Source organism: Montipora capricornis, chromosome 4 (assembly GCF_036669925.1).
Source record: "Montipora capricornis isolate CH-2021 chromosome 4, ASM3666992v2, whole genome shotgun sequence".
NCBI lineage: Eukaryota > Metazoa > Cnidaria > Anthozoa > Scleractinia > Acroporidae > Montipora > Montipora capricornis.
This window is the reverse complement of record NC_090886.1, coordinates 51,174,430-51,186,929: the sequence shown is the minus strand read 5'-3', so window position 1 is coordinate 51,186,929 and position 12,500 is coordinate 51,174,430. Positions and strand designations below refer to the sequence as shown.

Sequence of the window (12,500 nt, the reverse complement as noted above, 5' to 3'; positions counted from 1 at the left end):
GTTGGTTGTTCGCGCCACTTTCCATTCACGCTAGCGACCCAGAACTTCGGTCTTTTCTTGTAGAGATTTACTATGGAGAACAGCGACAGTTGCTCCTCGTATGCGTGCCACTCGCCCTCCCACCCTCCCACCCTATTTATTTGTCCTTAATTTTCTGATACTGCTTTGTCTCCGTTTCAGGCCGTAGAGAGTCTAACTTCGATCAGAGCAAGTGCTTCCGGTGCCACAGACTCGGCCACTGGGCAAGGGATTGCTGTTATGCATGGCTCAGCCAAGGTGGTGGCAGATCCAATAATGCCAGCATGGCCGACGTGCCTGGATTTACCTACAAATGCCACACCGGATAAAATCCAGGACAGTGAGTCCTCTTCTGAAGGTTACGAAGACTTAGTTCAGGTACTGCGGGTTAATGACGCGTGCGAATTTGACGATAGTAGCAAGTTTGAGGTACAGGTTAAAGGAAATTTGCGTAAGAATTTGCACTTCTGGAGGGGCATCGGTGCATCTCCTTTCATTTTGAGCGTTATAGAAGAGGGTTATAAGTTACCTTTCTTTGCTTTTCCGAAAGCCGCAGCTTTTAAGAACAATAGATCAGCGCTAGAGCATGCAAAATTTGTTGAGAGTGCGTTAAAAGTGCCTTTGCAGTCTAGCCGCGTTATTCGGTGTGCCGTACCCCCGTATGTCGTCAACCCTCTTTCTGTATCTGTGCAGGCCAACGGTAAAAAGGGGCTAATTTTGGACTTGAGATACGTGAACAGGCATTTGCAGAAAAAACGTATAAAATACGAGGATTGGAAAGTGGCCATTTCATATTTTGAGTCGGGGGCTTACATGTTCACATTCGATCTTAAGAGCGGTTATCATCATAAAGAGGTTGCAACCGATCACCAGTGTTACCTAGGTTTTTTCGTGGGTTGACCCCGTTTCTAGGAGACCGCAATTCTACCGATTTACGGTCTTGCCCTTTGGGCTTTCCTCCGCGCCACATATTTTCACTAAAGTTCTGAAACCACTTGAGGTTAAACGGGGAACGCATTGCTCTTTTCTTGGATGATGGTTGGGGTATAGCCAGTACGCGTGACGCATGCGCTTCCCTCAGCATAACGATTAAAGATGACTTGCTTAGTGCAGGTTTTGTGTCTAACGATGATAAGTTTGTTTGGGAGCCTTGCCAAAGTATTCTCTAGTTAGTTATTATATGGCAGTGATAGTGGTACTATTGAAATCAGTGAGAGAAGAGTTGCGAAAATAGTTTCAACACTTTGCTCCATCATGGATTGTGAGTTTGTGATTTCTGCTAGATGCCTAGCCTCGTTTACTGGGCAGATAGTTTCTACTGGTCCCGTGGTGGGGAATGTAAGTCGTATTATGACGCGACATTGTTCTATGTCTTCTGCGTGCGCACCTTATTGGGATGCCCTTTTAGAACTGGATCAATACACGAAGGATGAAATTATTTTCTGGAAGGAAAATATTGATTTTGTCAAGTCCAGGTTTTGTTTTTTGGACAGAAAGCCTCACGTGTTTGGCTTTTCTGATGCCAGTGCAACTGGTTGTGGCGCAGTTATCTCTCTTGATTCGCAACGCGTTTGTCATAAGCTTTGGGATTCCAGTAAGGCCTCCAGAAGTTCGACTTGGAGGAAACTCCCTGCCATAAATTTTGCAATTGAGTCGTTTAGTTCTGTGCTCCCATGTAAAAATCGGAGCCTACCTAAGGAGCAAGATTAAGCTGGAGATTCAATGGATACCCAGAACTGAGAACGAGAAGGCGGACTTTATTAGTCGCCTTATCGACGTTGACGACTGGCAGCTAATTGAGAGCTTCTTCGCCACTTTAGAAGAAACCTGGGGACCCCATTCGGTTGATTTTACAACGCCAAAGTGAAAAATTTCTTCTAGAGATTCTGGAATCCTGGAAGTGCCGGTGTTGATTTTTTCGTTCAGAGCTTGGAATCAGAGAACTGCCTTGTGGTTCCGCCAGTAGTGCTTATCGCTAGAGTCCTACATTACCTAAAAGTTCAAAGGGCTTTGTTAACACTGGTGATCCCGTTTTGGCCATCGTCTAGTTTTTGGCCTTTAATCGCCTGTACTTTTACTGCTGCTTTGCAAGGTTACGTTCTGGAAGTTGGTTACCGTGCTCTCATGTATGGCAGGAACACAAATTCCCTTTTGGGATCGAAATGTTTCCGTGGGCAAGTTGCAGGCATCAGGTTTGATTTTCGTTCAAGAGAAAAAGATAATTACATATTTCGAAGGTGAAGTAGCTACACATGATGTGAAGGCTGGTGTATGTATATGAGGAAAACAAAAAAAAAGAAAAAAAAAAAAGAGGAAAGTACGTGAAATAGAGCTGATAAACCAGGTATGAAAGCAGGTCGTGGGTAAACCATGAAAGTTGAGAGACGAAGTAATTCGTGGATATGGTGCCCTTACAATGATATTGAGACTAGCTTGTTTGAGGGATAAAGCTTGAACGTATGGAGATTAAAAAAGGGTAAGAAATAGAAGAAGGTAAAAGTAAAGAGAAGTGGAGGAGAATAATAAGAGGATAAGCAAAAGGAAAAAAAAAAAAAAAAAAAAAAGAAAAGAAAGAACAAAGGCAAAAAGGAACACAGAGGGAGAGGAGAAGAAATAAGGTAGGAGAGAGATTGTTGATTGTTGCAGTGTAAAAGAAAAAAAAAAAAAAAAAAAGAAGGAAAAAAAATAATAAAGAAAAAGAAAAAAGAAAGAGAAAAGAGAGAGAAAAGCGTTCATTTCTTTGGAGAGGACGAGATTTTTTCTGTTTCTTCCAGATTGTCTTCGCTGCCAGGCCTTGGAAGTTAGCTCCCGCTCAGGTCATGGTCGATAGGTGTGTTTTTATCAAGATGTTAGTGAAATCCAGAGCTGATTCAACCGCCAAGTAGTATGGTGCGGGCAGAACTATGTTGCTGACAGTTATCCCTTTTCCCCTGCTGTAGTGACTCTTTATTTATTCCAGCTCTTCGCCCATCAACACAAGTCACACTCGGTTCTGGTCATGGTGCATGCCGCCCTGAAATGGTTCCACTCATTTGTTCCTATTAATGGCCCAAATCCGCTAGATGACGAGTGTGCCAAGAATGTTATCGAGTCGGCAAAGAGGAGGGAAGGCAACCCCATTTTGAAGAAGGACCCGATCAGCACGGAGCTCATCAAGAAAATAATTAACAAATTCGCCTCTGAAGGGGCTTCGTTGAAGGATTTGAGAATTGCTGCGTTGTGTACTTTAGGTTTTGCGGGTTTCTTCCGCTTTAGTGAGCTTAGTAATATTTTATGTAAGCACATAGTTTTTCTTGAAGATCACATAAAAATTAGTTCCCCATAGTAAAACGGACGTTTACAGAGAAGAAAATTTTGTGTACATTGCAAAAACCCTTTCCTGTTATTGTAAAGTCTCTATTTTGCTTAGATACATGCGTGAAGCGAAGTTGACTCCAACGAGCGATCTTCCGTTGTTCAGTCCTTTAAGTAAGACCAAGTCGGGATATATGATGCGTTCTTCGAGACTTTCTTATTCGAGGTGCCGGGAAATGTTCAAGGAAGCTCTCGGCGTCCTGGGAGGCGATCCAAAGGTCTATAGTCTGCATAGTTTACGATCGGGTGGCCATGGGATTACTTCAGTCGTGATAAACGACGATTCCAAAGTTGTTTCCGACAGATTATTGAAATTGCACGGCCGATGGAAAACTGATGTGGCAAAAGATATGTATGTTAAAGAGGCCGACTTTAGCCGTTAAAGTGTGTCGCTTAGCCCAGATTTGTAATGTTAAGTTCCGCTCGTTGAAATTGAAAACTTCTTGTATACTATGTCCATTAAAAGTTATGTTTTGGGTTCGCTTGCGATCCTCCCATACCTGTGGTTCAGTTTGTTTTATGGATCTATAAGATGAAAATGATTTACGTTCGTTTGAACGTAGTGAATTAGAACGTAATAAGTGCCGTTAAGACTCGTGTATAAGCCGCACTCGTGTATAAGCTGCACCCCAAACTTTCAAGCATTATTTTGGAAAAAATACAACAAAATGTTTTACAACAATGTTTGAACGTGTAGCCGGGGCTTTAGAGTTAAACTGCTCAAAAAAAGTGCAACCACACTTTTGAGTTTAAGGAACATGTTTCGATGTTTCAAACATCATCTTCAGCCATAGTGAGTGTAACATTTAAACGCTTGAAAGAACTACTGGCGAGCAAGATTCGGGTTTAGAACCTGAAGATGCAAACAAACAGCTCCTTTAGGAGCCACCACTTCTTCCGAAAGCAATGATCGACAACAGGTTTCAATATGTTTAATCTTTAGTTACTGAAGATTTTCAGTTCAATTTGTGATCCCAACAAGCCGGTTTACTTCCTCCGAAAGCAATGGTCTCGTGTATAGGCCACACCCACGATTTTTGGCCCAAAACTTAAGCAAAAAGGTGCGGCTTGTACACGAGTCTTTACGGTAGTACGCTTTCACTTGTCGAATTTGAAGTTCATATTGATGTACAGTACTTGTGTTCAAATAAATATTAGGAGGTGTGTGTCAGGCTCTCTTAAAGGAAGGCAGCAGCCTCCCTTCCTTCCATAAAAGTCTGCTCGAGGTTTACTCACTGCCATATTAAGATCCTCTGCCCAAGAATGATCACTGCTGAAACACTTACTGTGCCCAAGACCCTGAAACTGAGGGCACCGACAAAGAGATATTTAAAAATGCTGCAGGTCACAAAATCCCCACCTTTCCTAAATCAAGCAATATTCTGTGGACTCTTTGCGTTACAAAAGCAATGTCTTTTCTGGCTTGCTCTTGGTATCTGCAGTATAACAGAAATAAATAATTACCGGTATTATTATTAATGCACAAACCACCATTATACTCAACTGACAGAAGACCTGCTGTTTCTCTGAATTTTGGTTGTAGAACTAAGAATAATGTTTCTGTACTTAAAGAACAGTCCAAATGAATAATTACTAGAGTTCTGAAAGAGGTACTGTTAAAACCTAGCACACCCAGAGAGTCTGAAAGGGACAAGCTGGGATTATTTGTAAAGAAGGGGCTACCTGGGCTAGGGTCTTTTTTGGTTTAGTGATTTCTCGCAAGACAAGGAGAAGAGTCTCAAGTGGTGCATTGTCTGAACTGTTGTGTCTGAAGCCGCTGTTACACGTTGAAACTTTTAGGTGAAACTTGTGTGCAACGTCGCTTCGAAACAAGTATTAGGCGGCATTGCACCATGTAACATGTTTGGTTTCTTGAAACTTTTTTAAACTTCTGTTGCAAGACAAGTTTCACGAAAAGTAGAACCTCTTTCTACTTCTGCAACGGTCGCAGCAATCAAAGTGGTGATAAAAACAAGAGTTTCACCGTGTAATACCACTTCATGAAACTGGTCTCGCTCGGTCTTGTCACGCTATGCTGCGTAAGCCAATCAGAAACCGGCTAAGGCACATTTCGAGACCTGTTTCAACGTTCCCGAACAAGTTTCAACCTTGTACACGGTGCAATGGCTGCTTAACCTTGTTTCAGCTAAAAGTTTCAATGTGTAACAGTGGCTTGACACTGAACTCATGGATAAATTTCAAGGATGCTGACAAACACAACTCTTTCAATTGGCCACCACTTTCTGTTATTGGTAAACAACCTCCCTTGCCATGCATTCTGGAAAACAAGGGCAAGGGTGGCACAGTCGGTTAGTGCGCGGCCTTGGTGCAAGAGGTCCCGAGTTCGATCCCCGGATCTCACATCCTTGTTTCGACTTCTCTCCTTTCAGTGTAGCCTAAGTAGCTTTAAATACCCTTAAAACGGAGCACTGATGGAAAGAGGGGGGTAAAGTGAGCGCACCGTCAGCTTCCTGGGAGAGTACTCTCTAGAGAGTAAAGGAACTTCCGACGTTAAATAACGTGTACCTTTACCTTAACCTAACTATGAATACTGTTCGCAGTCACCTCCATAAAGCTGACTGGGATGCCTGACCAAAGTTACAACAGACAACATTCTTGTTGCCATTTCACTGCATTCATCAACAAATCATTAATTCTAATACATACATATTCTGAAGTTCAATGTATCTCTTTGAGTCAGCAGTCATGTCTGGAATGGATCCTCTTAGTGGAAGAGCACCTGACGAGAGGAATGGTTTTGATGGAACCATGTTTTTTGTAGAGCTGATACAATGCAATAATAAGACAATAAACAGAACCAGTCAAACAATAACAAACAGTATACTGAGAAAAGGATAGGCCATTTTCACATTCTCTTTATCTTCTTCCTAAAATTGGCAAGATCATTGACCGTTCCTTAAGAAAGACTTCACACATGTATCCACCACTTCCAGTAAAGACTTAATATGTAAAACTATAAGGAGAGCTTAAACAAGAAATAACTTCAGCGGCAAATCCACTAAATCTAAAAATATTTCTCATTTTACGACAAATTTCTCCACCTCAAATCTGGGATTCCCAGGCAATCCATGATCCCTGGGAATCCTTGATCCCTTATTATGACACGTAGTTCAGTTCGTGCATAAAAAAGTGAAATCTTGAGGAGAAAAAAAACGAATTAATTTGCTATACATGAAGATAATTTATCTTTTACAATGAACATTAAGTAAAACAATAAAAAGAAGTATTTGATGTTCAATTCCATTCTGAGTTTTCCCAGTAATAAAAAAATTACCATGACCGAATGAACTAACAAACTCATGAGCAAAAAGGAAGCAAATACAAAAGAAAAACCAATGAATCAACTTTCCATCAAATATTAACTAAAACATAACTTTTAATGAGCACACCAACCTTCCCCTTCATTTTCAATGAATTCTTTGGTTGCTTTCGATAAGATCCAAAAGGAACTACTCTGAAAAAAAGAAAACATTGTACATGTAGTTGTCAAAATGTCATGGTGGCAAGATGTTATAATAATAATAATAATAATAATAATAATAATAATAATAATAATAATAATAATAATAATAATAATAATAATTAATAACAATAATAATAACAATAATAATAAATTGGACTTGTGTTTGTAGTGTATGAAGTTTACCGTAATCAGGAGACTTTATATATTACTCTTATTCATCATCCCGTGTTTTAAATTTTTAACCATTCAATTTTGGTTTGTATTTTAAGCCTGATCAAACTACGGCTGTAGCACTTTGTGTGTTATATTCAGTTACCAAGATTACATGGAGATGGCTGCTATCACTACCACTACTACTACTAGCTACAGCTTTTTCGAAATTACTGCAAATTGCAAACCTCGAGAAATAATGTGACTTTGGCCTTGCTGTCGTGTTTGACGTTTGCAGTTCACGTTTTTACGGCAAGCACTCCATCTAGCGGTAAATGAAATACAGCAGAATTTTTAGGCAATTTAAACTTAATGACCCCACGTTTAAGGCTAACTGATTGGTCCCTGCATATCTAAGGTCCTTTTAGGGTTCTGCAGTGACATAATAATATTATTATTTAAGAGTTTTTGGGCATTTTAAGAAACAATGAGACTGAAGGGAAAAGCAAACATGGTGCCAGCAACATGTAAAATTCCATGTTTTTTGAAAAAGAGCATGAACGTCTTGCTAAATGTTTAGAAACGTCCTTACCGGTACCTCTAATGGCAAATGGCAAACCTCAAACTGCAGTTTGCGGTTTGCAGTTGAGAGAATAAACCCGTAGCTAAAGGTCTCTATTACTACAGTAACTGTAATATTATTTGGCAATGGGTGGTGACGACAACGACAACTACTTCTATAACCACTAATACTAAGATCGCCATTGGCCAATTTCCTACAAGCTGTCACGTACTGCTCAATGAATCATCATTCAAATCACTTCTTCAACTTTGAGCTTGTTGTGAGCTGGCCAATTGCTTCCTATCCACTCCACCATTCAGTTCTGGTGAAGTTCCTTGATATCTTGCACTACTGCCTCATTTTGCTAGTCAATACACAGCACTGCCGAAACATCAACTTAGTCTGTGTTTGAGGTAGTTGAATAATAATAATAATAATAATAATAATAATAATAATACATGCAATAATAATAATGATAATGATACAGATAATGATAATAATAATAATAATAATAATAATAATAATAATAATAATAATAAATTGTTATTAATACACATTCTTATCTTTACAATTTGGCAACTGTCTGTCCAGTTTTGCTGCCAAACAAAATTTCTAGTCATCCCAATATCGAATCCTTTCTTTCATTTTTTTTTACATTATCACATAGGATTTAATAGTTATCAATTTGAATTATTCTTAAGGATTCCACTTTTTTCCTTCAGTTAGTAACCCAAAAAGCCACTGGTCACTAAGTGAATAGAGACCCCAGGGGGGGGTACTCGATGTATCCCTGGTTGGGGAGGTGCGGCGCGGCCCCTCATACCCTGACCCTGTTTAAGACAAATATCGCTGATTTTCCTACCCATTTTATGACAGAATTCTGATTTTTGATACCCTGTTTAAGAATTTAATCCAGTTTAAGACAAAAATTGATAAATCGATACCCTGATTAAGACAAAAAATGATAAATTCGATACCCTGTTCAAGACAAAAATCCCGAAAAACATACCCTGGCTGGCCGCACGTCCCCAATAAGCCCTTATAAGGGAGTATCCCCCCCCCCAATTGTCCACAACAAATTTAAAATCACTATGGAACCTTTATTGGTCACAGCTCTGAGATACATAAGCCTATTCAATTTGACAGAATTCAAAATTGTAGTACAAACAGTAACAACAAAATTTACAACAAGGCAACTTGCTAGGCTCTAATGGGTCTTCAAAAACAATGGCAAGTAGTAAGAAAGTTAACACTTACAGATTCACCAAGATTTCTACAAGCAACATCGGAGAAGATTTTAGACATTTCACCAGGTATCTGCCAAGAAAGCCAAAAAGGTATCTTGCAGTGCCCCTAACTGCAAACAATTGTTTCTTTGCAAACATACATGTAAATCTATTCACTGATTGCAAAAAGATACAGTACATGTACTTCTGTTTTCACTACGAGGAAATTCTGCGTGCACTGTAAAATTTAACAAAAACCAGAAGTTGTTTGACCCATGGCTGAGCTAGTGTGAGGCATAACATGTTACAAATTGCTTTGCATTGCAAAAAATATTAATCCTTTTAAAACTGGAAGGCAAGAAAGCGTGTGACATCATCTCAGGGATAGACCCAGGCCTATGACAAGCTCAGCTGTGGGACAAAAGATTGCAAATTTATTTTAATTTGTCAACTTTACAAAACTCATGCCACCTGTCAGAAGTGAAATTGCAACCAGTTAATGTAAATTACATCTTTTATGGTGTTGAAATTTGACTTTTTCAGAATAAAAAATCTTGAGATTATAGGGGCACTTTAAATTAATTAATATAATTTTTATTATTAATGCCCATGGTCTTTCTTTTCTTATCCTCAAAAAGGTATTCTCTGGATTCCCCTTGAAAAGAATTACATTTTGATTAATAATGTTTGATTTGATTTGCAGTACATATGGAGTTGAAAACTTGGCCTTGAATTTCCCGTGGTTCAGTGCTTGGTCAAGGAGCATGTCATATTTAGCAATACTAAGCCAGCGCACTACAAAAAATAACACCACCTAATTTTCAAAATGGCCAACATGTGCGTGATTTCATCATAATATTGAAAATACATGTAATAATAATAATAATAATAATAATAATAATAATAATAATAATAATAATAATAATAATAATAATAGTAATAATAACAATAATAATAATAATAATACCAATAAAATAAAAGAGAAAGCGGTTAACAAGACATTTTACCTTGGTAGGCACCAGAGCCATGTTGACTGCTTTAATGGCTTCATCAAAATTTTCTTCTTCTTCTGGTACACCATGTTCATTAACTAGAATACCTACATGGCAAAGACATTGAACTCCTTCTAAGGATGTCCAGAGATATAACATAATGTTGCAGCAATAGGAAACCTTTAGGGAACCTTGACTTCAATGAGATTTGTTAATGACAACAGAACAACCTCACACGTCATTATTCAAAATGGCAGCTTTTTCAGGAAATTTGAAAGTGAAATTGAGCCATACTGGAATTTTGTCATATTGGGCACAAACGCTTTATTTGCATGCTTTCTTTTCAAATAAATTAGATTGCAAACACTTTCAACATGGTTTAAAACAACAATAATAATTATTTATTACTAAAAGTACTCTCCTAGATGGGGATGCTTGCTATATGACATGGGCCAACATTTGTGCCATTACACAGTCTCTAAAACCCCTCCAAAAACACAAAAGCATACTCTTACTAGGCATTGTCTAGTAAAGCAAAACAAACAGATACCATTTTCTAACCTTCTCTCAGCATTTCTTTAAACATATCCTTTTCTTTATAGTTCTGAGGTGGTTTACCATCATGCTAAAGAGAAACCCAGGATAAAGCAAGCAGCATTTCTTTAATCATAATGTTGTGTATTTCTTTGTCAGGGTGCAGGAATGGCACAGTGGTGAGATCAGCACTCGCCTCCTTCCAATGTGGCCCAGGTTCGATTCCTAGACTCAGCGTCATATGTGGGTTGAGTTTGTTGGTTCTCTACTCTGCAGCGAGAGGTTTTTCACTGGGTTCGCCGCTTTTCCCCTCTCCTCAAAAACCAACATTTGACTTGATTTGCGTTAATTGTTGATTTCTGTTTACAGTGTCCCCAATTAGTGCTCCAGCACTAGAATCACTAGACACTTAATTTCCTTTCCTTTTTCCCATGAAGAGTAGAAACAATAGCAGAGATTCATATTGTTGGTGTCCCCTGTTGTTATTAATGAGCCAACCACAGCCAGCTTATTGGCTGCCAAAACAAAGGGTTCTCTTGTTCTCATGGTTGAGATAATTATTTAAAATACTGTAACAACAAGAATGCTTTACACGGATTCATAATTATTTTGTTCTCTTATCACTCTGAAGTGAAACAAGAGTTCACCAGGTGAGTGATTTTCACTTTCATGATACACATCTAAAAAGGTTTTTTAAAAGAAATCAAAAGAAATCCACAGTAGAGTCTTGAGAGGCCTTCTTTATCATCCACTGTTCATCGAACATAAACTCGCTATTAACATTGAAACGGAAAATATTTCAAAGTATTTTCCATAAAAGTGTGAGTTAACAGAAATTAGTGTTGAAAATCCACGTCACCTTTTTCAAATGTTCCTGCAGATAAGCCGCACCCCAGATTTCTAGTGATAAGATTTGGAAAAAAGGTGCGGCTCATCTGCAGGTTTTTACGGTAATAATTATTGATATTACAGCTGCAAAACTGACAGAACTGTAGTGAGTGACAGATAGTGTAAAAAACTAGCGAACAAACGGCAGCATGCGAACGCCTGCTAAAGTGCCTATAGTAACAACTACATACCAACCGATGAGAAATGCACGCATTCCAAAATGCACAAAAATGCTGTAACATACACTGTAATTATCTTCTCACTGTTGATTAACTTTAAAAAGACCCACCTCTGCTTTCCATCTGTTTAAACACTTCAATAATAATACAACATAAGGTGTATGGCCATGCTCCTGCAATCAAACAACACAATGGAGAGTGATCTCAATCATCGCTTTAAGATAGATTGAAGATAGCAAAAATTAATAATGTATATTAAATTAACAGCATGCCAGTACTTTCTAGATGCTGTAAATACCTGTTTTGACATTGTGTTGAGATCTAAAGAATCCACATATTGCATAAGGCCAGCAAAGGGTGTGACGAGTCTCAAGTCTGGATGAGTATTATCAGGATGGGATTCAACAACTAAAAGAACAAAATATTTTGTTGTTGTGAAAATACTTTTCTTGACTTTGTAAAAACAAAGGTACAAACAGACGTTTTTACCCTTTTTAAAATACATGTAAGTATGTTGATGATTTATGCTGACTTAACATCTCTTAAACAAACCCTCACCCTCCCAACTCCCTCAGTTGAAGGTTAACTACATTGGGTTCTTTGTTGCATCACACAATCCCAGCACTGTCAGAGTAGGGGGTGGGGGAGAGGACTTAAGAACTTGAAAAGTGCAGATTTAGAATGCAAGAACTGATTCAGGGTTGTAGAGAAGGTTACATATAAAGGTGTACAGTAGGTGCCTAAGCACTTTTTTGGAGAATTGTGGCTTAACGCCACACATAACCATCAACTGATTGTTCTATTTCTTTCAGCAAGATGCTGCCTAAAATTTAACAATACAACAGAAAGTACTAAGAGGTTACTGCACCTTTCCATTTTGAAAGAATGAAATAATCCTTACGTTTATCAATTTAAGCAACAAATATTGTCTCTAATAGACACCAGAAAAATTCAGGTGGCTCCAACAGGATTTGAACCTGTGACCTCAGCGATGCTGGTGCAACGTTCTGTACCAAACATTATTGTGTGGCTTCATGAACTACCTGAAATTTCAAGTGTTTATTACAGACAATTGCTTCAATTTTTTGTCCAGATAAGTGCTAGGATCATTTC

The 12,500-nt window shown here is 38.5% G+C and overlaps 1 protein-coding gene across 1 annotated transcript in view; it reads right to left on the bottom strand.

Annotated features, from left to right (window-relative positions):
- The window catches only part of LOC138047311 (NEDD8-activating enzyme E1 regulatory subunit-like), a 32,932-nt gene that overhangs the window by 9,041 nt on the left and 11,391 nt on the right, over window positions 1-12,500 (bottom strand). Inside the window, exons 8-15 of the mRNA XM_068894108.1 lie at window positions 11,686-11,795; window positions 11,498-11,560; window positions 10,348-10,411; window positions 9,802-9,893; window positions 8,826-8,885; window positions 6,787-6,847; window positions 6,040-6,112; window positions 4,733-4,808 (exon numbers count right to left, since the gene is read on the bottom strand). Coding sequence (XP_068750209.1) covers window positions 4,733-4,808; window positions 6,040-6,112; window positions 6,787-6,847; window positions 8,826-8,885; window positions 9,802-9,893; window positions 10,348-10,411; window positions 11,498-11,560; window positions 11,686-11,795 — 599 coding nt within the window. The remainder of the gene's footprint in view (window positions 1-4,732; window positions 4,809-6,039; window positions 6,113-6,786; window positions 6,848-8,825; window positions 8,886-9,801; window positions 9,894-10,347; window positions 10,412-11,497; window positions 11,561-11,685; window positions 11,796-12,500) is intronic.